At 33.5% G+C, this 22,803-nt stretch overlaps 2 protein-coding genes and 1 long non-coding RNA gene across 3 annotated transcripts in view; all 3 read right to left on the reverse strand.

Annotated features, from left to right (window-relative positions):
• Positions 1-22,803, reverse strand: part of LOC129810437 (chromatin-remodeling ATPase INO80) — a 144,700-nt gene that overhangs the window by 46,363 nt on the left and 75,534 nt on the right. The window contains exons 6-7 of the mRNA XM_055860925.1: positions 12,780-12,882; positions 10,562-10,656 (exon numbers count right to left, since the gene is read on the reverse strand). Of these exons, the coding sequence (XP_055716900.1) occupies positions 10,562-10,656; positions 12,780-12,882 (198 nt within the window). The remainder of the gene's footprint in view (positions 1-10,561; positions 10,657-12,779; positions 12,883-22,803) is intronic.
• Positions 231-1,087, reverse strand: LOC129810471 (venom allergen 5-like). The gene has a single exon (XM_055861021.1). The coding sequence runs from the start codon at positions 1,045-1,047 to the stop codon at positions 289-291; it is 759 nt and encodes a 252-aa protein (XP_055716996.1). The 5' UTR covers positions 1,048-1,087; the 3' UTR covers positions 231-288.
• On the reverse strand, positions 8,064-9,264 carry LOC129797875 (uncharacterized). Its single transcript, XR_008751368.1, has 3 exons — positions 9,026-9,264; positions 8,780-8,957; positions 8,064-8,666 (listed from the first exon to the last, which is right to left on the reverse strand). It is a non-coding gene; the product is annotated as an uncharacterized LOC129797875 (long non-coding RNA).

Genomic DNA, 22,803 nt, shown 5'->3' on the forward strand with positions numbered 1-22,803 from the left:
ATTTCTGGTTCACGATTAGTTATGTAGGAGGAGTCTCCGTCTAAATTCGTAAAGTTGGTAAAATTTATATGGGGCGTTGATTTCTCCCACGAAAGCAAACTCTCAATTTGAGAAAACGGACCCTGAACGTATCAAACTTCGTTAATCCATTGAAACCATTGAGATTTTCAAGTATACAAATCAATAGTTCTGTAACATATAACGAGGACATAACTTTAAAAAAAAATGCATTTGTTGGTAAAGCAATTTATTTGCAAATATTCTCATACATTTTCTCATTGGTATGAGCTAGACACAGAGTCCAGAAGAAGATTCACATGTTTTCCCAATAGAACTACAAGCCGAGCATGTAGATCCTTTGTCGTACAATTTCTCATTGCCCATATTGGTATATGCGTAGTTGCAAGTAGTCATGACCGCGTACCACCATCTTCCACTCATATTCTTTTCAAAGGTAACCGCACCACATCCAACATGATCATTAGTTTGTGAAATCATCACCGTATAGTGCCCAGCACTTAGACAATTTGGCGATTGTGTGAAACTGTCAATACAACTAGGCATTTGATCCCTTACGATCGCCATCTCCTTGTTGTACCACATATCTACGTGGCTCCTAATTACAGCGGCAACGTCAGAATAGGGTACAGAAGAGTACCCAACAGCAAGATTCTGACCAGAATAGGGATAATCAGCAGTAGCACGACACTGATCATGAGCAAAGCTTCCATGCTTAACGTGCTGATGTGCCACATATTCTAGTTCATCATCCCAAAACATCTTCTCCATTTTGCTAGCTGATGGAATTTTAGGTTCCTCTCCCTTTGCTGTTTTGCTTCGGTATGCATTGTGTCCAGAAACCAAGGAATTTCTGATGTCATCGGTCATCTGTACAACTTGAATGTTTCTCACATCGCTTGGAGTCTTGAAACTATTAGGTTCACAGGCAATATGTTCCCTCCCTCGACAGGATTGAGATTGTATCGCGCAATAATCTTCCGCCTGGATACTAACAGCAACTACTGCCAAAATTAATAACTTCAGCATTTCCACAACTTTATCCTTCACTTATGGCACTCAAGCAAAAACTGATAAGATTCCTGAGTTGGCAAGGGAATTTTATATCAAAAAACACGTCATAATCTGTATTTACTCAATTGTTCCCCTTTCATTTGACTAAAGATCGAGTCAAATTGCAATTTACACAACTTAATATTTAAATTAATTGCTTAAGACAACTTTACATGTAAAAAGTGAAAAATATTTTTCTTAATTTAGAAAAATAAACATTGGGAAAATATTCGAGGTGAAATTGCGACTATAGGAGTCATATACCGCACAAGTCACAAGGTATCTTCCGCAATAAAGAATTTCTCAAATATTATTCTTGAACCCTATGACGTACAAAGATCCCATTGAAAAGACAACTTCCCCATGATTTTAAACCTTAAGCGTGTCATATAATAACAAGTTCACATTAAATTATATTTTCATTATTCAGGTGTCCCCATCAAATACAATGAATGTGAGTAAGAAAAACACTAAATGATAAAAATACATCAAATATAAAGAAGTGAATGATATGACGACAAGTAATTAGTGGAGTATAAGAATATTTAATAACGATAAATAATAAATTTTTAAAATAGCATTAATGATGAATTACTCATTCAAAAAGTCTGAAGAATTTAATATAAAACGTACGCAAAATATTCCACTTTCGTATAACACTTGAACTTGTAATTTAAATGTTATACCACAAAGTGATTTCACATTATTTGTCTAGATTAATTTGGTTCTTCAGAGGTGCAGCTTATTGTAGAAAAAGGTCTCGTGCTTAAGATTTAAAATATTTCACAATTTTTTTAGACTGCCATTTTCTAATATGTCTATCGGTTTGGAATCGATTTCAACCGATGTTCATTATACTACTTCATAAGCCATTGGAATCGGTTCAGATTTTTCAAAAATTCAAGACCTTTCCAAGGAAGCCACACTTGCCCAAATCAGTTTATAAATTTACTATCTAGGGCTTCTGTAGCCTTTGACTTTGAAAAATTGTTTTTGCATGAAGAATGATATAAGGTCAATTCAGTACATGGACAAAGTGTTTCGAGATTCACTCTATCCAAAGTTGACTGTTAGAATTCTTAGTTAGCCTAGGACTCAAATAGACCCAGACTGATCCCCGAAAATATCTAGCTTTTAAAATTTTACAGTAAAAATGTATCCTAATAGTCATACACTAAGAGCTTAGGATCTTCGCTTAGAGGTCCTTAACTCTTTAAGGACGATTGGAACACCGGTGTCCCATAAAGAAAATAATTTTTCCTGACCACTTAAAGTTACTTTTTTCTTATGTCTGTACATAATTGTAAAGTAGAAGATTGAAGGAATCTAGAATATTTTTTTACAATGCTCTAGCTATTTGCTATGTAGTAAATATTTAAGCTCAAAAATGGCGAATTTTTAAATTCTCAAATTCAAAAATGATTTTATTTTTTTTTTAACCAAAACCCTTTTGACAATAAAAACTACAATACTCATACGTATTATTTTTAATTATAGCGAAAAATATTATTCATTGGTATCATCAGAAAAATTACTTAAATTTTTGGGCTATTTTTGTCCCTATCATTCATAGAAGCACAAAATATACTGAATCAGACTCTGTTAGACTTTCCAAGGTTAGATGTAAAACTTATCATTGATTATGTTTTTCAGTTTAATTTTTATTGTTGATTTTCAGTCCGTAAAGTGTCTCGTCGTTAAAGAGTTAAAATAAATATCCTTCTGTATTTCTTACATACCATCTCTGTAAGCGTCCTTTGAAAATGCCAAAAACGTTGTTTTCTTTTTTTTAAGTGTAGCTAAAATTGTTTAAAACGTTTTACAGACTCGATAAAGAAGACATCATATTTTTGAGACGTAGCAGCGAATGAAAATTGAAAAAAGCGAAAAGGGTCTTAATCTTTCTCGTCTGCCCTGCCTAAATATTCTTTACTTAATGCTTCACTGTCAGATTTTGCAATATAAAAATTTTCGAGGATCGGCATTGGTCTATTGGGGCTCTTGTCCAATTTTATCCAGATTAAACTTTTTTCTATTTTTAATTTACACACTTTTATTAGAAACATTCTTCAAAATTAATTTTTTTTCGGTTCGTCTCCCAATATTTCTATAAACTTTTATGATATAATCAAAGTTATTAATTAAAATAAACAAATATTGAAATGAAATACTCCTAAATAAAGAAGTCTATGTTTTCTAAAAAAAAAACGTAATTTTTATTACTCCAAATATTTAGGTTCATTGCTAAACATTTATTACTCAGAAAAGATAGAGTAACTTAATACTACATCCCAACTAGAGAAAATATCACATACAAAATCCGGTAATGTATAAAAATTTTGACTTGTTTTTTCTTTCACTCATCTTCATTCTGTTGTATTTTTTCTTTTACTTTGATTGTCTTATACCGTCACCGTTCCGTTGAACGAGCAAAATCATTTACCGAAACACTGAAAGTTCTTGTGCTCGTCTTTTTTTCACCTCTGGTTTGTTATCTTCACCACACCGGCTTGTTTCTTTTCAATATTCCACATAATATTCATCGTTTGCATTTTTAGGAAAAGGTGGGCATATAAAAGCAAAACTATTAAAGAAAAAAAAAGAAGAAAATATAGTGACTTTTGCATCAACCATCACACTCTTACTACAATCCTATTTTGTATAGCCCCTCAAAAAGACCCTCGTGGTTGATTTTGATTTGAAAAACGTTAAAATACAAAGCATATTCAAAAAAAAGAAGGAGAAAACAGCACAAACCAAGTTGGATGAGATATTCAACTCTTAAAAAACCATTAATTTTTTAATTGCCATATACGAGAGCCCGGAAAAGGTGAAATATACGCACAAAATTGTGTTAATTTTGTGTACTGTTTTATTTTTGAGAATGAAGTCAGATATAATAAAAATATATCAGACAATAATAAATGGCGGAACTTTATGATTTCGGTTGAATCTTCTTAGCAAAAGCGAATCTTCAGCAGCATGATGTAAGAAAAAAAAATCTTTTACGATGTGGAAAACATTTTGTTTATTGAGCTTTATATTTTCGTGTCAATATATATTGTGAGTCGAAGAACAAAAAGAAAATGTAAAAAAAAAGAAATATGTGAGCAAGAAGGTAATCAAATTCAGTAGAGTCTGAAGCAAAAGATAAGACTTCAATTACCCACATATTGTAAATTATAGGGGTATTATGCTTGACTTATGAGCTCAGTAGTGAAGGTGTTTAATATTTAAAAATAATTTAAAGAAACAACACATCAATTATTTTATTTATTCCAAATTTACGGAATCAGTATAGACCTCTAAGGATTAATTGTATCACATTATGGTATAGAATTCATCCCGTTAAGGAACATATTTTATCCCATTGTTGTAAACATTTTATCCTACCGTGAATGTATACAATATTAGATACAGTTTTTAAGATAATACTTCTATGGGTCCCACTCAAAATCCTGAAAACCAAAATCCCGAATGCCAATATCCTCTGAAAAGACTTAAATTCCGAACATCAAATTCTTGAAAGATAAAATTCCGAATAACCAAAATCCTGAATGGGCCAAAATCTCAAAAGGCAAAAATCTCGAATAGGCCAAAGTCCCTAATAGGTCGAAATTCCAAAAAGCCAAAATCCCGAAAAACCAAAATGCTGAAAAGGCCAAAATACCGAACGCCATAATCTCGGAAACTAAAATCCCGAATGGTCATAATCCGGAAAAGCCAAAATCCCGAAAAACCAAAATCCTGAAAAGGCTAAAATCCCGAACGCCAATATCTCGAAAGCTAAAATCTCGAAAAGCCAAAATCCAGAACGTTCAAAATCCGGAAAAGACAAAATCCTCAATTTTTAAAAGTACGTTAAATACTCCCAAGATTACACCCACATTTGTTGGAAGCAAAGGGAAATTATTCCATACATTATCCTCCGTCCCTTTCTGGATTGTGACCATTTCGGGATTTTGGCCCATTTGAAATTTTGGTTATTCAGGATTTTGCCCTGTTCGGAATTTGGCTTTCGGGATTTCGAATTTCGATCCACTTGGGATTTTGGCGTTTGAAATTTTGGCCTCTTCAGGATTTTGGCGTTCGGGATTTTGTCTGACACCAGTCTCTTTATCATATTCAAAGAATTCTACAAGACAAGATAGAACAAAATCTCTTTGGACCTTTTTTAATTTTTTCTGTCTGTTCAGGAACTTAAAGAAAGTGTTAGGATCTTATATTATCCTCACCCGTTTCCATGAGTTAAATAGAAGGGCTACTTCTTGACTATTTTAGTGCACCTTAAATAAACTAAAAATACCTCAAAACTTCCAATAATGTATAAATCATTTTCAATATTTCATAAATAAGTAATCGATGTTTATTAAAATTGGAAATTTTGAATTAATTTATACAATTTATGGGACAACTTATAAAATAGTCAAAATCGCTTAAAAACTGTAAGAAATTGAAAAGCAATGCCGAATCCAGTTTTGAAATTTAATAAACAACTCAACTACAAGAAAATATTACAGTGAACAACACTTAACCATCAGTTTTACTTTGAAACTCCTTTTGCCTCTTCCTCAAAACCGTGTCACAATTTGCAAGGGCAACAGAGTGTAAACCAATTTTATGCTACATAATTGGTTTGATTTGGCAGAAATCAAACAACCTACCCGACATTTGCTCTTTTAACTCTACAAAACTCCCCAAATCTCACTTTTGATACTTATGGCATTATGACCAAGAAATTTGTGACCTCCTGTGAAAAAAAATTTCCCACAAAAAAGTAAGCACGAGATACTCTTGAAAATCCAAATACCACAGAGAGAGTAAATATAATTTTTAGTTAGAAGAGTTTAACATGGAAAACGATTAAGATTTCAAAAAATGATATCCACACAACATATCTTTGCTAGTTCTGTTATGTAGAGTAAAATGTTTAAAAGCAGAAAAAATCTCTTTTCCTTTTTATCTCTCGTCTCACAATAAAATTACAGGTGAAACTATAGACATGACAACAATATTTCTTTCGCAGCCCCAGATGCTGAGGAAGAAATTATTTAAAAAAAATGTCTGTTCTTCTTTTTTTGTTCCATCTGTTGTATTTGAGTTTATAAAATCTCTGAATTCACAATTTTTCTCCGTTTATCCCCATTACAAAAACCCACCAAATATTTTATTTTGACACTAACTTTATGCACGTGAATTAAACATATTGTGCTAAGAATCTCGTTGGAAAGACAAATAAAGCAAATTTTCACTAGAAACATTTAAGTTTATGGAATTAGCACCGGAATTGCAGATTATTTCTAAGAACTTCACTAAGAAGTTGAAAGAACTTCCTGATTTTTAATGAGCAAAAAAAGAGCACCAATAATCTCTTAATTTTGCAATTTAGCACTTTAAAACCTTAAGAGACGACAATTTACTCCAATTTTAAGTTCCGACCTCCATAGCTAGATTTATGGTGAATTGATTGTTCAAAACTCGAATATAGAGAGAATTTATTTAGCTTTCTTTCGTAAAACAAAAATAGTTGATATAACTATTCAAAGTTTGAAATTTGATCCATCCTTTGCAAAAGGATCATATTTGGATCAATTTGATTCTTTTATTTTCACCAGTGAAAGTCTATTCTTAAACATTAGAATTAAAGAAAAGTTTACGAACAGTAGGGAGCCAAAGTCCCCCACGGAGGACAAAGTCATGCACATCTACGGTATATCACTGAGAGAAATCCGAAAAAGTTAAAATGACATTCCGGAAATGTTTATTTTACCCTGCAGTATTGATCCAAAATCGTTGTAAATATTACCCTTTTTAGGTGTATTGGGGGTTAAAGTTAACCTTTTTCATGTTAATTTTACCCTTAAAAAGGTGTAAAATTAACATAAAAAAATGTTGATATATTTTTACACCTAAAAAGTGTTAAAGTTATGAGGAAAAAAAGTTAATCGCACCCTCTTTTTTTCTCAGTGTATAATCATTCGAATTTTGAGTTACATATATTTTCGATTTCTTAACCCCAAGAGGTCGTATTTTGTTAGAATTTTGGAAATGTGAAGTTCTGAGTTTTTGACGTCATGGTATTTGTCCGTCTAATCCGTCCGGCTGTCGCCAAAGATATGACTAAAATTCACGTTTCTTTTGATTTAGAAATAAGCAAGGAGAACTCCTTACGGTGTACTTAAAGGAAACCCACGGGGAACTCGAAGAACTGGAGTAACCCAAAACTTTTTTTTTGGGAACCCGAGGAACTCATAAGAAACCCACAAGGAATATCGGGAACACATACATTTTGCGGGGAACACGGGATGGGGACCCTACGAAGAACCCATACATTTTTAAGAACCTGATGGGAAACGCATGAAAAACCCGCAAGAAACCCAAGAAACCGTTACATTTTTCAGGAGATCCGGGCATTACAGATATTTTTTCGAGGAACGAAAGGGGAAACTAGGTTTATCCATAAATAGATTTTGGTGAATCGGGAACTTGATAATCGGGAACTCATAAGCAATCGGGAATTGCTTATGAATTACCCCTTGAAAACATACATGAATTTTATAATGGAACATTCTTAGATTTGCAGTTATATACAGAGATTTGAAAAAAATGAGGCTGTTACAATACTTGCGAGAATTACATGGTCAATGTGATTCTGTCCTAATAATATAAATATTTGAGAGGGATTAATTAATCAGTATTGTTATTTCTGGAGCGGGAGGGGAGGACCGGGGTTCAATTGATAAAAGCGTTCGACTGTCACAGTTGTGACTTCAAGTCGCGCCCTGTGCAAAAGATTTAAATGACTGAAAAGATATTTTTCGCCATGCATTTTTAAACTGAAGACACATTTGACAGGGGAAAGCGGGGCTCGTTTTAATTGGGGCAGCATTAAAAACGGATTTTTCTACTATTTTTAAACCGCACTGGACCTTACCGTAACATTGTTTAGCTTTACAAAACCATTTTGTGGCTGAATGGGTAGCTTTTAAAAATACACACAGAGAAATTTCAGTGGCGTAACAACTCCAATTGGTGTTGTCGGACACACCAACCTCAACCACAAATCGGTGTTCAGAATACACCAATTGGTACCAAAATAGCAACCAACATCGGCTTTGGGTTTCTGATTACACCAATTTCACACCAATTATTAACACCAAATTTAGCGTTGTTGGAACACCATTCTGGGTTTTGTATAAAACCATTTCAAGAAAATATAGGTGTTCCTTTTACACCAATAAAAGTGTGAATTTTCCACCACTTTTTTTTAATGCTTCCACATCGGAATCCATATCCGTACGAAATAAAATAAATGAAACACGAATTTTATTTCTCTGATAAATATTTTTAATGGAAGAGTTTTTAGTACATAATTTACAATATAACATTATTTTTTTATTTAATATCTTTTTAAGCACATATTTTTTATAAAAAGAAAATATTAAGACACGAAAAATTGTTTTTTTTTTTTATAATTTACCTGGATTGGTGGGGTTGTATTCCTTTTCGGAAATTTTCAACGGGGATTAAGAAATCTTTTCCCAATTCACGAAAGTCTTGCAACCAGCATCCAACTCCTCAAAATCAAAATTAATCTAGAAATAAAGGGAAAATAAAAAAAAATTAATTAAATCAAGAAATAATAAACTGAATTATAAAATACGGTGATAATATTATGAAAAATATATATAATAAAAAGAATATTTACCATTTTGTGAGCGTATGAGGTGACCAAAATCGGTCATTCATTTTTCAATTCAGCAAGGGAGGAACAATATTTTTCTTATTTTAAACATCGTAGTTGAAGTGTGGCTTTCCATCTCTTCTCCATTTGTTCACATGGCTGGGAATTTTCTTTAGGCCTTCAGTTAAAGCAGTTTCCTCATCTGAAATATATTTAAAAAATAGTGAATTTTCAAGAAATAAACATTTAATGTTTGAAAAAGAAAACTACCTTGTGAGACAAGAGATTCCGGGATTTCTTCCTTATCCTCTTCCTTCTCTTTAGAAATCTTTTTGTCACTTCTGTGCAATTTCCACTGGAAAACCCCATTGAAGCAAAGGGAAAACTCTTCTGCCACCGAAATATTGTCTAAATTATCGGCAAATAAAATACTTTCTGAAAATGCACTAATTACCACAATTAACACTTGAGATAAAAAACAGAAAATTGCGTAACACGACTTCCGAACTCTTCACTGGCCAATTAGTTACTGATGCATCGGGGAGGGAAGAGAGCGCACGAAGGCTAGTAAGAACACCGCTTGGCGTTGCGACTACACCATGATAGAGAATTGATGGTGTTGCTTTTGCACCATTTTAGACATTTCTGTGTTTCTGCAACACCGCCAAAGTATTTCATACAACACCATCGATTCAAAACTATGAGTTAATTTGGTGTGAATAGTACAACGGTTTGTGTTCAAGCAACTCCAACACCAAATTCAACCCCAAATTCAACACCACTTTCTCAAAATCACTTCTCTGTGTGTAGAAAAAAATTCCACTTTCAAAGGTACCCCGATTCAAAGCTTCCCCGCTTCACCCTAATTGAACTTCATTTCTGGAGCGAATTTCAAATATTATTGATCTTATTCTCATTCCAGACAATTTGTTAAGTGAAATTGCAACACTTTAGTCAAAATGTAATCACATTTTCCTATCATTAGTTGCATTTGTGGTATAAATCAGGACGGTGTGGGTGGTCATTAAATAAATAATTATAGCAAAGAATGAGGGTGAAAAAAACCTACCAAATACACACAAATGGTCATTACAGCGCAACAAATTGAGAATGATAAGCATCTCATTCATTATTATTGTATATGTTGCCTATTATAAAACGGCTGAAAAAAAGAACGTATAAAAATCCTCAAGTAAAAATACCAAAAAGAAGACGATGAGGAAGAGTGTAAAATCACTCAAACATATTACGGAGATACTAATGAAATTACATAAATAATTTTAAAGAAAAAAAAAATAAACAATTACGAAAAATCCACACAACATGAAGTATTAATTAAAATTATGATAGAAATTAGTAATTAAATAATGTATGAAGAATTTCATCGTAGCTGTAAGGTGTGCGTGCAATAAAAATTGTCGTAAATTGCAAAGATATTAGCAGTTATTCTGGCGAAAATGAATTTACTAATACCTTTGTTGTTTCTTTAATTTTTTATCGTTATTATTATTTTTTTTCGTTCAAAGGAAACACGCGGTCCTTTTGTTCTTACAGCAACACAATATACATTAAAACATACAAAACTGCAAATGTGTTTTTTATCCATTAAAATGTATTACACGAGTAAATGAGCAATCTTGCAACCTATTGAAGCGTGAAACACTCAAAAGATGAAAAATTCCCTTAAAGTAGCCAGACAAACATATTCTTTGCCAATATTAATAATATAACTCGTTTTTTTTCTACTTTTCGCAGAAGGGTCAGAGAGCTACAGAAAAAAATAAGAAAAAGCCAATGCTTTCTTACCTTATTTGATGGAGTCAATTTTCTCTTTCTATCTCGATCCTTCTCAGCTCTTGATGACTCCTCCAGGTTCTTTCGCTCCTCAGTCTTCTGGCGATCTGCAAGTGAGATTGATGAATGATTGAGAAAAGGTGAAAACACTCCAATGCTATCTGGATGCTAAATCCAAACACTGAGAGAAAATTTAAAGGTTTACAGGAGCCTTGGCGAAGAAAATATAAATGAAATGCAGGGAACGATACACGGTGATTACAAAGACATTTTTAAATTTATTTTAATAGAATTAATTTGTAAATCTTTTCAAACATTGTCCAAAAAAATATTCAAAAATGTATTTGTAGGCCTGAGGAAGGAGGAAATTTGCCTCAGAATAACAGAGAGTCAAAGTCAACAAAAGTCATATGCATGTTTCATTTCCTGCATCAATTTTTTGACAAAAAAAATTTAATAAGAGTTCAACAAAAATTCAAACACAAAAAAAATATTTAAAAAAAGAAATCCTTTTCTATACTATTTAATTTCTGATAGAATTTTTAATTTCCTGTAACAAAACGAACTATTCAGGAATATCTCACTCAATATATGTATCTTCAATAAGCCCCACCCATAGATAATTTTGACCACGCCTCTTTACCTTTATACCAACTTAATGGAGTTGAGATCAATCAATCTTCAATTCGGGGTAAAAAAACCAAAATCAAATCGCTCCTAATATTCAAATCTGAAGAGGATTTCACACGGACAAAAATAAAAATAATATGCCACACCCACAATTAAATTGTCAATTCGGAAAATGAAAATCACATAATTTTCAAAACGTTTCCCTTTGCTTTATATGTACAACAATCTCTCAAGATGGTTAAAGAAAACAAAAGACTTAAATTCAGTACAAAACATTAAAAAAGAAATAAGCTCCGCCCACAAAATTAATCCAATTTCATCCAATTCAAGAGATGTAAATTTAGCGAATCCAAATTAATACATAATTTGGTAGGATATATTTGAATTCAAAATATTTATTAGTGGAAAGGTAGAATTGTATTTTAAAAACTGGCCACGCCCCCTTCATATAATATAAAAATAATAATATGGACACGATATCCAAATGTAGGTTTTCTCAAATTACATAAGTACTTCTTGATAACAATATTTTTGCCATGCTTTCATTAAAGTCAAGTCCACTTAATGTTACTTCACGAATTGTTTCACAAAATTCGTTATTATCATCTACTGCCGCGCAAAATATTCTAAAATTACGGAAAAAGAGCCTTGAAACTAAATTAAAAGAAAATATAAAATTATTCATCAATTTCTGGCTTTAACGCTGACTTCTTATAATTTTTCCCACCCAAAACACTTTTTTAGCAACTGTAAAAATATAAAAGGAAATAAGCAAAGGAAATACTGCAGAGAAATATTTAATACAAATTGTAATACTAATTAGAATGTTCATGGATGAATTAGAGGTGTGGCCCATTTTATTGAGGGTGTGGCTTTTATAGCTAAAGTTTAAAATTCATTTTTTTTTCAATTCTCAAGGTAGAGCATTTAGAAGCTTAATGTAATCACATGCAATTTTGGTTCACATTGTAATACTGATTAGTTGCATGAACAATAAGGGGTGTGGCCTATTTTACTGAGGGCGTGGCCTTAAAAGCTAAAGTTAAAAATTCATATTTTTTAAAAAGCTCCATTTCCAATTTGCAATGTAAAGCATTTGGGAGCTTAAATATTACTCTCATGCAAAAATATTTTTTTTTTAAGTAGGTTGGTTGATTGAAGACTGAGCTAGGGCTACATTAAAAGTGCTATACTTTCGTAAGTTTCTAAAGGAAGTTAAGTTTTAAAATAATGTAATTTAGATATACAAAACAATTGTGGATCTATATTAAATTATAGTTAGATCCAGCTTCATTTAGAATTTTCTAAGACAAATTATTTCCAAGAAAATCTTTGATTTTTTTTTAACTAAACAGTTTTGTAAAATGGTATTTTTCCAGCCTTCTTTAAATTGTATTATAAAAATCTCAATTTAGCATCATTCCTCATTTCTTCAGTAATCGAGAGAGACAAAAATAATTCAAATATTTCACTCAGTGATTAAAAAAAAATCATTCAAGAAGCATAACTCAAAAAGGGTTCCACCTTGCGGATGCATCATTGGAGTATTTTGATCGCCCTTTTTGGTAGGTTTTCAATTAATTCTCAAACAGCTACTTACACTTCAGCTCAATTTCCTCATCGTCAAGTAGCAGAGATACAACTTCCTTTGGTTTCAGTGTGTCTGGTTTAAAATTGCCTCCACTTATGACCATCCGTTGAATCTGGCGGTTAAATGGAATTTCTTTTATTAATTACCTCTCTCTTTAAGCTTATTGAGATGCGAGTGTGCAAGAAAAATAAAAGAAGAATCCCTCTTTCTCCCATGGAAGGTTGTTTTTTTTTTGTAACTCTCCCATCTTTCGTGTTTTCTCAAAAAAGAAACCCATTGGAGAATTTCTCATATGCGCTATAATAGAATCATCAAAAGGATTTTTCAAAAGGAAATGTTGGATGTTTTGTTCCCAAGATACACCATTAGAATGTTTAGAACTCTCTTTCACTTGTTCACTTACTACAAAAATTTTTGTACGAAGAAGGCAACAAAATAGCACATTATACTTTAAATATTCTCAACTCATTGACTTGTTCTTGGGACTCAAGCGATGAAAAACACATAATACCGGAGTCTTCTTGAACAACAACACTAGGAGTGACTCACGGGTCATGGTCACGTTTTTCTTCTCCTCCACAAAAACTTGCTAGAGAATGAAGCAATTAAGAAATTAACCAGTAACACTTTTTTTTTCAAGACAACTTTTGAGCATTAGCCCAAAAAAATTCTCCCGAGTCACTTACACGTCCATCTTTATTAATTTACTGTCATTATCGATATGAGTCTTCTTAAACTTTATCACAAAAAATATGTAATTTATACCTCAGGAGAAAATGTTTAATTACCATAAATTAAGTAACGTTTAAAATGAGGTCTGCTATGTTTAAATAAAAAAAAACTAATAATTTTAAATAACTCTCTAAGATCTTCAATTTAGGAAATAATCAAACTACTTCGTTTTTGAATCTTCATTTTCAAAAAATTAAATACAGTCTTTTCTAAAGCTTCATTTTAATCAATCACTTCTAAATCTTCATTTTGTAAATATAATATTCAAGATGCCTGTCTTTCATTTTTATCTTATTTCATTGAACCTTGAGTTTAGAAATCTTAGATTATTTTCCGAATTTTGGTATTTTAGAAATTTGAATTATTTTCTTTAAGTGAATCTTTAACACCTTACTAAATCTTTTATTGACAAAATTGTGTCCCGAAAATAGGTTTTTTTTTTCAAAAAAAAAAAAGACTGAAAAAAAGTTAGGATATTACTATTTTCTTCATTAAGTCATTTAATGTTTAAATAATGCATAAACATATACGAAAAATTTCATGAAGACTGCTCGTTTCTTTGTTTTCAAAACAAAAATCGCGAAAAACATCTCATTTTCAGCCTTTTACATAATCAGGGTAACCCCGTTATCTCTTTATTTGGGATTTTAGTAATATCCTATAGATTTTAGGTCAAGCATTACTGTTTTATTATTATTTTTCCTTGCGAATACAATCGTAGAGAGCTTTGGACAACTATTCCTAAACTTCCATTAGAAAGAATATGAAATCACGATCATACAATAGTAGTAAGGTACCAGCAGCGTGATGTAGATAGCATGCACCTGCCGTCGAGCACGATGATGTTGGTGACGTCACAGGTGCTGTTATGATGGTCGATGGGCTACGTGCAGCCCGTTTTCCGCTCCCCTCTCCCCGCTGCCCACCCCCTGTTCCCCCCGTTCTGATACTTTGGTTAATAATTTTAAGTAAATATGCTGCATGATGATGTCATGGCGAGCACGATGATGTAGATATCACAATTGCTGATGAATTCTTGCGGCGAGCACAGTGATGTAGATATCACAATTGCTGATGAATTCTTGCGGCGAGCACAGTGATGTAGAGATATCACATTTGCTGATGAATTCTTGCGGCGAGCACAGTGATGTAGAGATATCACATTTGCTGATGAATTCTTGCGGCGAGCACAATGATGTTTTTTTCTTAAATGCAATGCACTGTTCATTATGTGAAAAAAAAATGCAGTGCAATATGAGACCTTTTCGCGCGCTCGCTACCATATGGATAAGAAGTGCGATGAAATTTAATTGATGAGTGGAATTTCACAATATTATGAAAATCTTAGATCACTCAACTCCTCACAAGAATTGCAAATTCTGTTTTTTTTTTGCTTTCATATTCAGTGAATGAAATTTTAGGTGAGATTCTTCATAATCTTTTCCTCTGCAGTGACCAAGTGTAGAAAAATGCAAATGCAATATGAGACCTTTTCGCGCACTCACTATGGGCAAGTGTGTGGCTATCGCTGAGCGCGAGAATTTGATTCCTTCAGACGGAGGAAGCAACATGGAAAAAATGTCTTGCAGTGCGATGAAATTTAATTTCTTATTTTGTGAATTTCAGAATGAGTATAAATAGGTGTTATTGTTGGCAAAATAAATTATTTAACTATGAATACCCTTCAAATTAGGGCCAAATTGCTTGGTAACAACCAAACTAGAAATATTTTTGGTGGAGTTTACCCTATAGACAGACTTCCCAAACATGTGAAATTTCCTTCAATAATAATTGTCAACACTGCTCCTTCTCATCATCCTGGCAAACATTGGATTGCAATGTTTCTACCAGCGAATAATAATCCAGTTGAAATTTTTGACTCATATGGTCGTTTTCTAAGAAATAAATATTTAACTAAATTTATTAAACAACATTTTCGTCACAGAATGATTATTTACAATAAGAAGCAACTTCAGGCTGCATTTTCATCAGTATGTGGCCAATATTGTTGCATGTATGCGTATTTTCGATCAAAAGGAAAGTCTATGTCCGAATTTCTCCGACTATTTGACACAAATACATATGCAAATGATCGGAAAATAGAAAAACTCTTCAAAAACGTATATCAATAAAATAAAATAACTATTTTTGCCAGTTTGTTATAACAATTCGATGAGTGCGGTAATGGGTAATACACTATCCAAAATGGGAAAGATTGCGGAGAATAAAAAGAATAAAAAGGTAATGAAAAATCAAAGTGAAAAAAAGATCCCGAAGAAACAATTATCTTCAAACAAAAAATCTGGAGGTATACAAGGAGGAACTTCGGAGCAAAATTTAGCTACAGAGCCAATTTCCATGGACATTGGACCATTTATGGAAAAGGAACCTAAAACACAACAGGAAATGATCATTCTAAATGGATACACTTACTTTCTAAATGACCTGAATACTACTTTCGTGACTGTTGGATTCTGGACACATGAATTTACACCGATCGTGAAAATTTCTGCAACAAACTATTGGCTTGGAACTGACACCGTGTATTTTACCCAAAAGTCATGGAATATGCTGTGTTCCAGTGAAGCGAATATCAGAGATATCCTGAAGAATGGAGAAACAGATCTCATGCACGGTGGATATATTAATTCAAGATTTGAAAATTTGGAAATTAATTTCATTCAAGTTGAAAATATGAAGCCAATTATGCTATCCCAAAATGGAAATACAATTCTCTTAAACGAAAAAGAATTTGATTGTCTCATGAATTTAAAGTATTTCATAAATGTTACTTTGATTTATAATCATTCTATTCAGAATTACATTCAACAATATTTTGAGAATTATATACAAACATGTAAAATAGCAGGAGTAAATAAGCTTGAAGCTACTTCTTTTACGCCTCCTGTAGAAGAACGCTCACCGATAAACTATTTCAGATTATTTACAGAGATAGGTTTTTTTATTGACAAAATAAATTCATCCGCAAAATCAGATAAGAAGAATTTGTAATTTTAATGATTTCATGAATAAAGAAAAATATTTCAAATACTTACAATCTTTTCTTCACTTCCTCAACTTCTTAAAGTGGAAAAATCATTGTTGCAAAATATAGTGGAAGTTAAAAAAGACTAATTTTCATTAGAATCATTTATTTACATAAAGCTTAAAATTCTAAATATATACATAAAAATTAAAATAATCAATATATTCTATTTACAAAATGAAAAAAAACAATGTAAACCTTATTCTAATCTAATGCTAAAATCCAAATGGTAAAGTGTCATTATTATCAATGCATCTGCGTTTTATTAGAGTAAATTGGGCTGTTTTTGAAGAGGGTCCAGATATGATTTTGAAATGCTTTTGTCGTTGAATTTTGCTTGGATAAGTTACTTTAATTTCTTTGTCGTCGCAGAGGACCAAGGATTTTAAACTATCAAAATTTATATCTTTTGCAACTTCCCTGTTTTGCGATATTCCCTTGCACACTACTTTGTAAGAATAAGAGTTTGTAGCAGGGGAGTAGATTTTCAAGCCATACGCTTTTGGCCCTGTGCTTACGAATTCTTCGATGAAGGCTCCATCACCGAAATCAGCCAATTCATCAGTTAATTCTCCCAAAAATTGGCCAGTGGAAAGAGGATTTTCTTCCCCTGCAGGAACTACGTAGATGACTGAATCTGTATCACAATAAAAGATATTTTGCCCTATCTTTGATAAGATTGAATACAGCTTGATCCTTGCATTAGTTGTGGTGCAGATTCCAACACCCATATTCACATATTTCGATGGAGTTTCAGAATCATGAATATGCTTCCACGAAACAAAAAATTGTTTTTCACTTGCAGGATAAAATTGTACAATTTCAATAGCTTCTGAAGAAAGAAGTTCATTCAATTCTTCAGGAGAATTGCAAATTGTAGTTTTCGTGAAATTCTCCCGCATTATGAATCTGCCCCACAAACTGTTTAACATTATCTTTGCAAGTGAGCGCATACCTTTATTAACGCGAATATTTTCTTTATCAAGCTGTATTCCCTCATTTTCAAAGAATTCTCGGATATAATTATCTTTATCTGAATCGGACTCAACTCCCGAGGGCCATCCACTAGCTTCCTGTTTAATTTTGAGAAAATTATCGACGTAATCGGCAAAAAGTCCACGTTCACCCGTCTCGCGATTGTATTGTGAAGTTCTGTATGACCAGACTTCAAAGCATTTTGTGATCACGTACCCATGATCAACTGCAAGACGGATTTCATCAATGGACCATATTCCTGTGAGGGATCTTTCATCGTCTGAATGAAGGCAACGATCAGTATTGAGATCTTCCGCACATTTTCGACATAGAGTGAAGAATAGTCGGTTATTGCACCTGAAGGGAAGACAAGGAATGTAAAGGCCTTTTGGTGGGAGAATAGTGCATTTCGCTACACCATCGTGCTTCAATACATCCTCTTGACTTGGGATATCTTTAATAATTTGCGGGTGCCCGACAAAATACTTCGAATATTTGTTCGCCCACGGGTAAAGAGACGTGAAGTCATAATAATAAATTTTATCCCCGGGACGACATTTGTAATATGTACGGAATACTTCAGTTCGGCCCCCGTAAACCGCTGATCGCAAATTAAATCCTGAGTCTACGACTTCAGGGTGATTGTTTAGTCTTTCCGCAAGCACAGGGTCTGATTCTAACAACCGACGGAACTCACACTCCCAAATTGAGACAAGATTATACCCCAATTGACGAATGTGATCCAATCGTTTCAGAGTAGCCTCATAACGACTTTGCATGTTATCATTGGGCTTCTTTGAGAATGCATGCCCTCTATTTGAAAAGCATGTATGACCGTGGAAGAAACAACCCTCAAAGCTATACACAGTGTTAGAGGTCTCATCATACCCATCAGCAATATATCGGCAACCGCGCAGTTTGACCTCATACTTCATGTTAGGATGGGATATTTCCTTCATATACACGAGCCATTTCAAAGAAATTTTACTCTGCGTATGAAGAAAATTGGAGTTATAATTGTTTTTTGGGGTAATGGCAAGAGTGTTGGGAGTAAGGTATTTTTTCCTGTAGGCTTTCATCACAGCGTCAGCTATGGTGATAGCCTGCAAGAAAGGATTTAGGCCTGTGGTCTCGATAAAGGAAAACATAAAGTTGAGGCATCCTTTTACCAGAATTTTAACATCCTGCCGGCAATAATGGATGAGCTCTTTACGATTGTCAAAGGGGAGTTCTTTGACTTGCTCATACCATTCTAAAAACTCGGTATATTTCTGAGAAGACATGGATTCAATTGGGTACATTTCAATTGGGGGATAACTACCAATATAAGAGCGGTTTTCCGTTTTGTTAAATTTGTAGGGGTAATACCCTTTATCACATTCAGACAGTCCAAAACTCTTTGAGAATTGCGACAGAGGGAAGGGAATAAAGGAAAGCGAGTCAAGAAATGTGACTCCCTTAACTTTTGCAAATAATATTTTGCAACCTTGCAAAACAGGTTCGATCTTTTCTTCCCTCTGGCACAGTTCCTCGAGTATAAACTGGGCATCATAGCCTTTGGCATTGTGAGCGATAGCAACAGTGGGCATAGGCCTAAAAGTTAGTACATAGTATACAAATTTTTCTACCGCTGACCTGTTGCTGTCGCTCTCAAAAACATGTTCCATGGGGGCGCAATTAGGGCAATTAGAATCTAAAGAACTACTACACAGGTGACATACTGTGTATGATATACAGAGATTTGGAACATGTTTTGAAAATCCATTCCCTATGTCTACAAACTCTGACTCGAAATCGTAAAAAATAAGTGTATATTCCCTGGAAGCTTTTCGCTTGTACTCCTGCATGTAGCAATAATGGGGAAGTGTGCAAACTTTATAACAGATATCGCAAGTACGTGAATCGCATTTGTGTGGGGTGGAAGGATCGAGCATTATAAAACACTGATCACACATTTTCATACGATTACACACTCCATTAACAATATGTTGTTGAAGACAATTAGCGCCTCTAAATGATCGATTACAGGAAGCACAAGGAATCATGTCCCTTACTGATGGGCAAGGTGGGGCATTTGTACAGTATTTGCATGTTTCAGAGCAAATATGACTCCTATTGTATAAAGTCTCACAATAATTACATTGATATTTAAAGTCAAAAAAACCCCTAACTGATTTAATACAAAAATAATGCTTTTCTATTTTGTCATAAAATAAATTAATGACCTTGTTTTGATTTTCCTTGGTCCTCCGCGATTTATATGCTATACTCTCAAAATTTCCCGCATCATCATAAATATTAATCCTAAACTGTTTACCAAATTTTTTGTCAAATCTATTGACAAAATCGAGCCCGTATGAACCCTCTTCACTAACAGGTCCACCTACATTTTTAATCAACTGAAGAACTTCTCTTTTTAGAACTGTGCCATATCGTTTCAGACGATCTATTTCCTTTCTTCGTTCTTCAATATTATTTATTAAAAGACACTTACCAACAACAATTGACGTTGGTAGGCAATTAGATGCTCCGGAGATATCTATTATACTTTTCTGCTTATACCTCCTCATCTCTGACAGGTTCATCCTTCCTGGATTATGACGTTTTCCCCGTCCTGCAAAATATTTTTTTAGAAAATTAATACTTTAAGCATATTATTGTATGCTAGTGTACATATATATATATAACAAAAAAATTAACCAAAATATTCGTAAACAATCAAAGGAACATTTACCTTCCATCTGATGCAGCAAGTAAGCCCTAACACTTAGAACATCCGATGTACTGAATATTGGTGCACTTTGCTGAATTTTCTCCATGACAGAGAATATAGCATCCACTGATAAAGAATCCAGAGGGCGAAGAGCCACAAACATTGGCTTGATGGTTGGGTTCTCCTCAAAAAATATCTCAAGGATAACTTTATCACCTGACTGTCCCTCTTGTTTAATAGTTGAGATAACTTTTGTGAAAGCCTGATTTAACCAATCCGTACGGTTGTTCGTTGTAGGACAATTTAGTAGAAAAGTGAGCTCAACTTGGGTGCTCTTAAATCGTTTGTTGAAGGATTTGGTTTTATGAAGAAACTTCACCAAATCTTCCGAGGTTTCTGGAGATTCCGGACCTTCCGTATTCACTTCAGCAACATTAGGCTCAGTTTCAGCCTGCAGTTCCTGAAATTAAATAATTTTATTTTGAGCTTTATACCTCTTACACGTAAATTACTTAAAAATTTGTACATACCGTCACTTCATGAGATGACCCAACTTCATCTGCAGTAGCAGCAACAACATTTCCACCTCCAGTCTGAACATGGACAGTTTTCATCTTTTTTGTAGGAGGATCATTTACATTGGTGACGAACAAAATTTCATTCAGCAAATCCGTTAAATTTTCAGTTAATGGTTTGCCACACAAGTTTTTCATTAACTTTTTCTTATTGGTAATCAGCAACTTCGATCCTTTTTCGAGTTTGTCCTTAATTTTTGCCAAGATTTCAATAGCTATCACTTCATCACCTTTACCCAGCATATCAATCATTTCCTCCACACTTTTATCTCTCAACAAAAAGTTGAGAATTTCAATTTCGGATTTCTCCTGCGCAAGAATGTCCATCAACACTTTGAAATTACTTCCACTCATTTTCACCAGAACTCTTAACCTTTTCACTTTTATAGAACAGCGAGATAGTGTAATCACCAAATTTGCAGCGACTGTGACATAATTGCATTCCGCGATGGGCTTTTATATTCGCATTCATCTATCGGAAAAATGCATTTTCCCACAGAATGGACAAACTATGGCTAGACAAAAATCTCTAATTTCAATTGCACGTGGGATTAGAATTTCTTATTCCATGAAAAAGTCGCGATCGCGAAAATTCAGTGTTGTCTTTGCGATAAGCTTAGTCCATGCAGAGGAAAAGTGTCCAATTTCATTTTTGCAAATGATGCTTTTCCAAGAAATTATTTCACAAATTTTGCAATTTCTTTGAGACTTTTTATTGCACGTGTGAAAAAGATCATATTTCAGGTGGGAATGGAATTTACCTTTTCCAAGAAAAAGTCGCGATCGCGAAAATTCAGCAGTGTCTTCGCGATAAGTTTAGTCCATGCAGAGGAAAAGTGTCCAATTTCATTCTTCGCAAAGTGATGCTTTTCCAAGAAATTATTTCACAATTTTGCATTTTCTATGAGATTTTTTTATTGCACGTGTGCAGAGGATCATATTTCAGCGGTGAGAATGGAATTTTTTCCGAGAAAAGTCGCGCATTTTGAGACCGTCATCCAGACATGTTCGAAACATGTCCTAGTACAGACAAAGAGGAAAAGTGTCCAATTTCATTTTTATCTGGTGTGATGTTTTTTCCTAGAAATTATTTCACAATTTTGCATTTTCTTATGATGAAAAATCATATTTCAATTTCCCGTGGGATAATTTTTTAACTGATGCACTTCTTGGCAGTATATAATGCAATCGAGTTTTCAAAATTCTAATTATTCTACAATCACCAGTCAGAGTGTCAACATTTGCGTTTGCTGTCATCTACTTGAAAATCTCATCTAAAATGGTAAGATTTTACTAATTTATTTATTTGAAGATGATCAAAACTTATGTTTCTCTTTATTTTTTTTTACAGGATCTTCAGAAAATGTTCGATCAAGCTAGGAAGGATGTCAAAATGCAGAAGGCAATTACTGCAAGTAGCCTAACAGAAGGAAGATATTATCATATCCAGGAAATAAGGATGGTGAACACCAAGTTCGGGAAAACTTACATTGCAGAGCTAGAAGAGAACATCAGCATCTGGCTCCCAAAATCATTAACCAAACGGATGAACGGAGATGAGCTAATAAAAATTTCAGCAGAGGATATGTGGGAACTGGCCTACCTTGGGAAAGAAGATGCGGGAAATTACAACTTTGTTAACGTAGATGTGAGAAAGAAGAGTAATTGATTTAACTCTTGCAGTTTGAAAAATAAAAGATTTTCTAAAATCAACTCAATTTCTTTACTTGGGAATTCTCTAGGGGTTGCTTTTCCCTTTTGGTTGAATTTTTCGTTCTCTGTTCCAAATTTCACAAAAGATCGTTCACAAAAAAAAAAATGTATAAATACTTCAGCTTCTAGCAAGTTTTTCATCATTTGACTGTATTCCTGAAAAGAAGATGTTTAAATTTCGATTGCCTTTCTCCATAATTCTGGCTGGCCCATCTGGGTGTGGGAAAACAACTTTTGCTCTCGATCTTTTGAGAAATTTGAGAGAGTTCACAGATACGG

The sequence above is a fragment of the Phlebotomus papatasi genome, chromosome 1 (genome assembly GCF_024763615.1).
Source record: "Phlebotomus papatasi isolate M1 chromosome 1, Ppap_2.1, whole genome shotgun sequence".
Lineage (NCBI taxonomy): Eukaryota > Metazoa > Arthropoda > Insecta > Diptera > Psychodidae > Phlebotomus > Phlebotomus papatasi.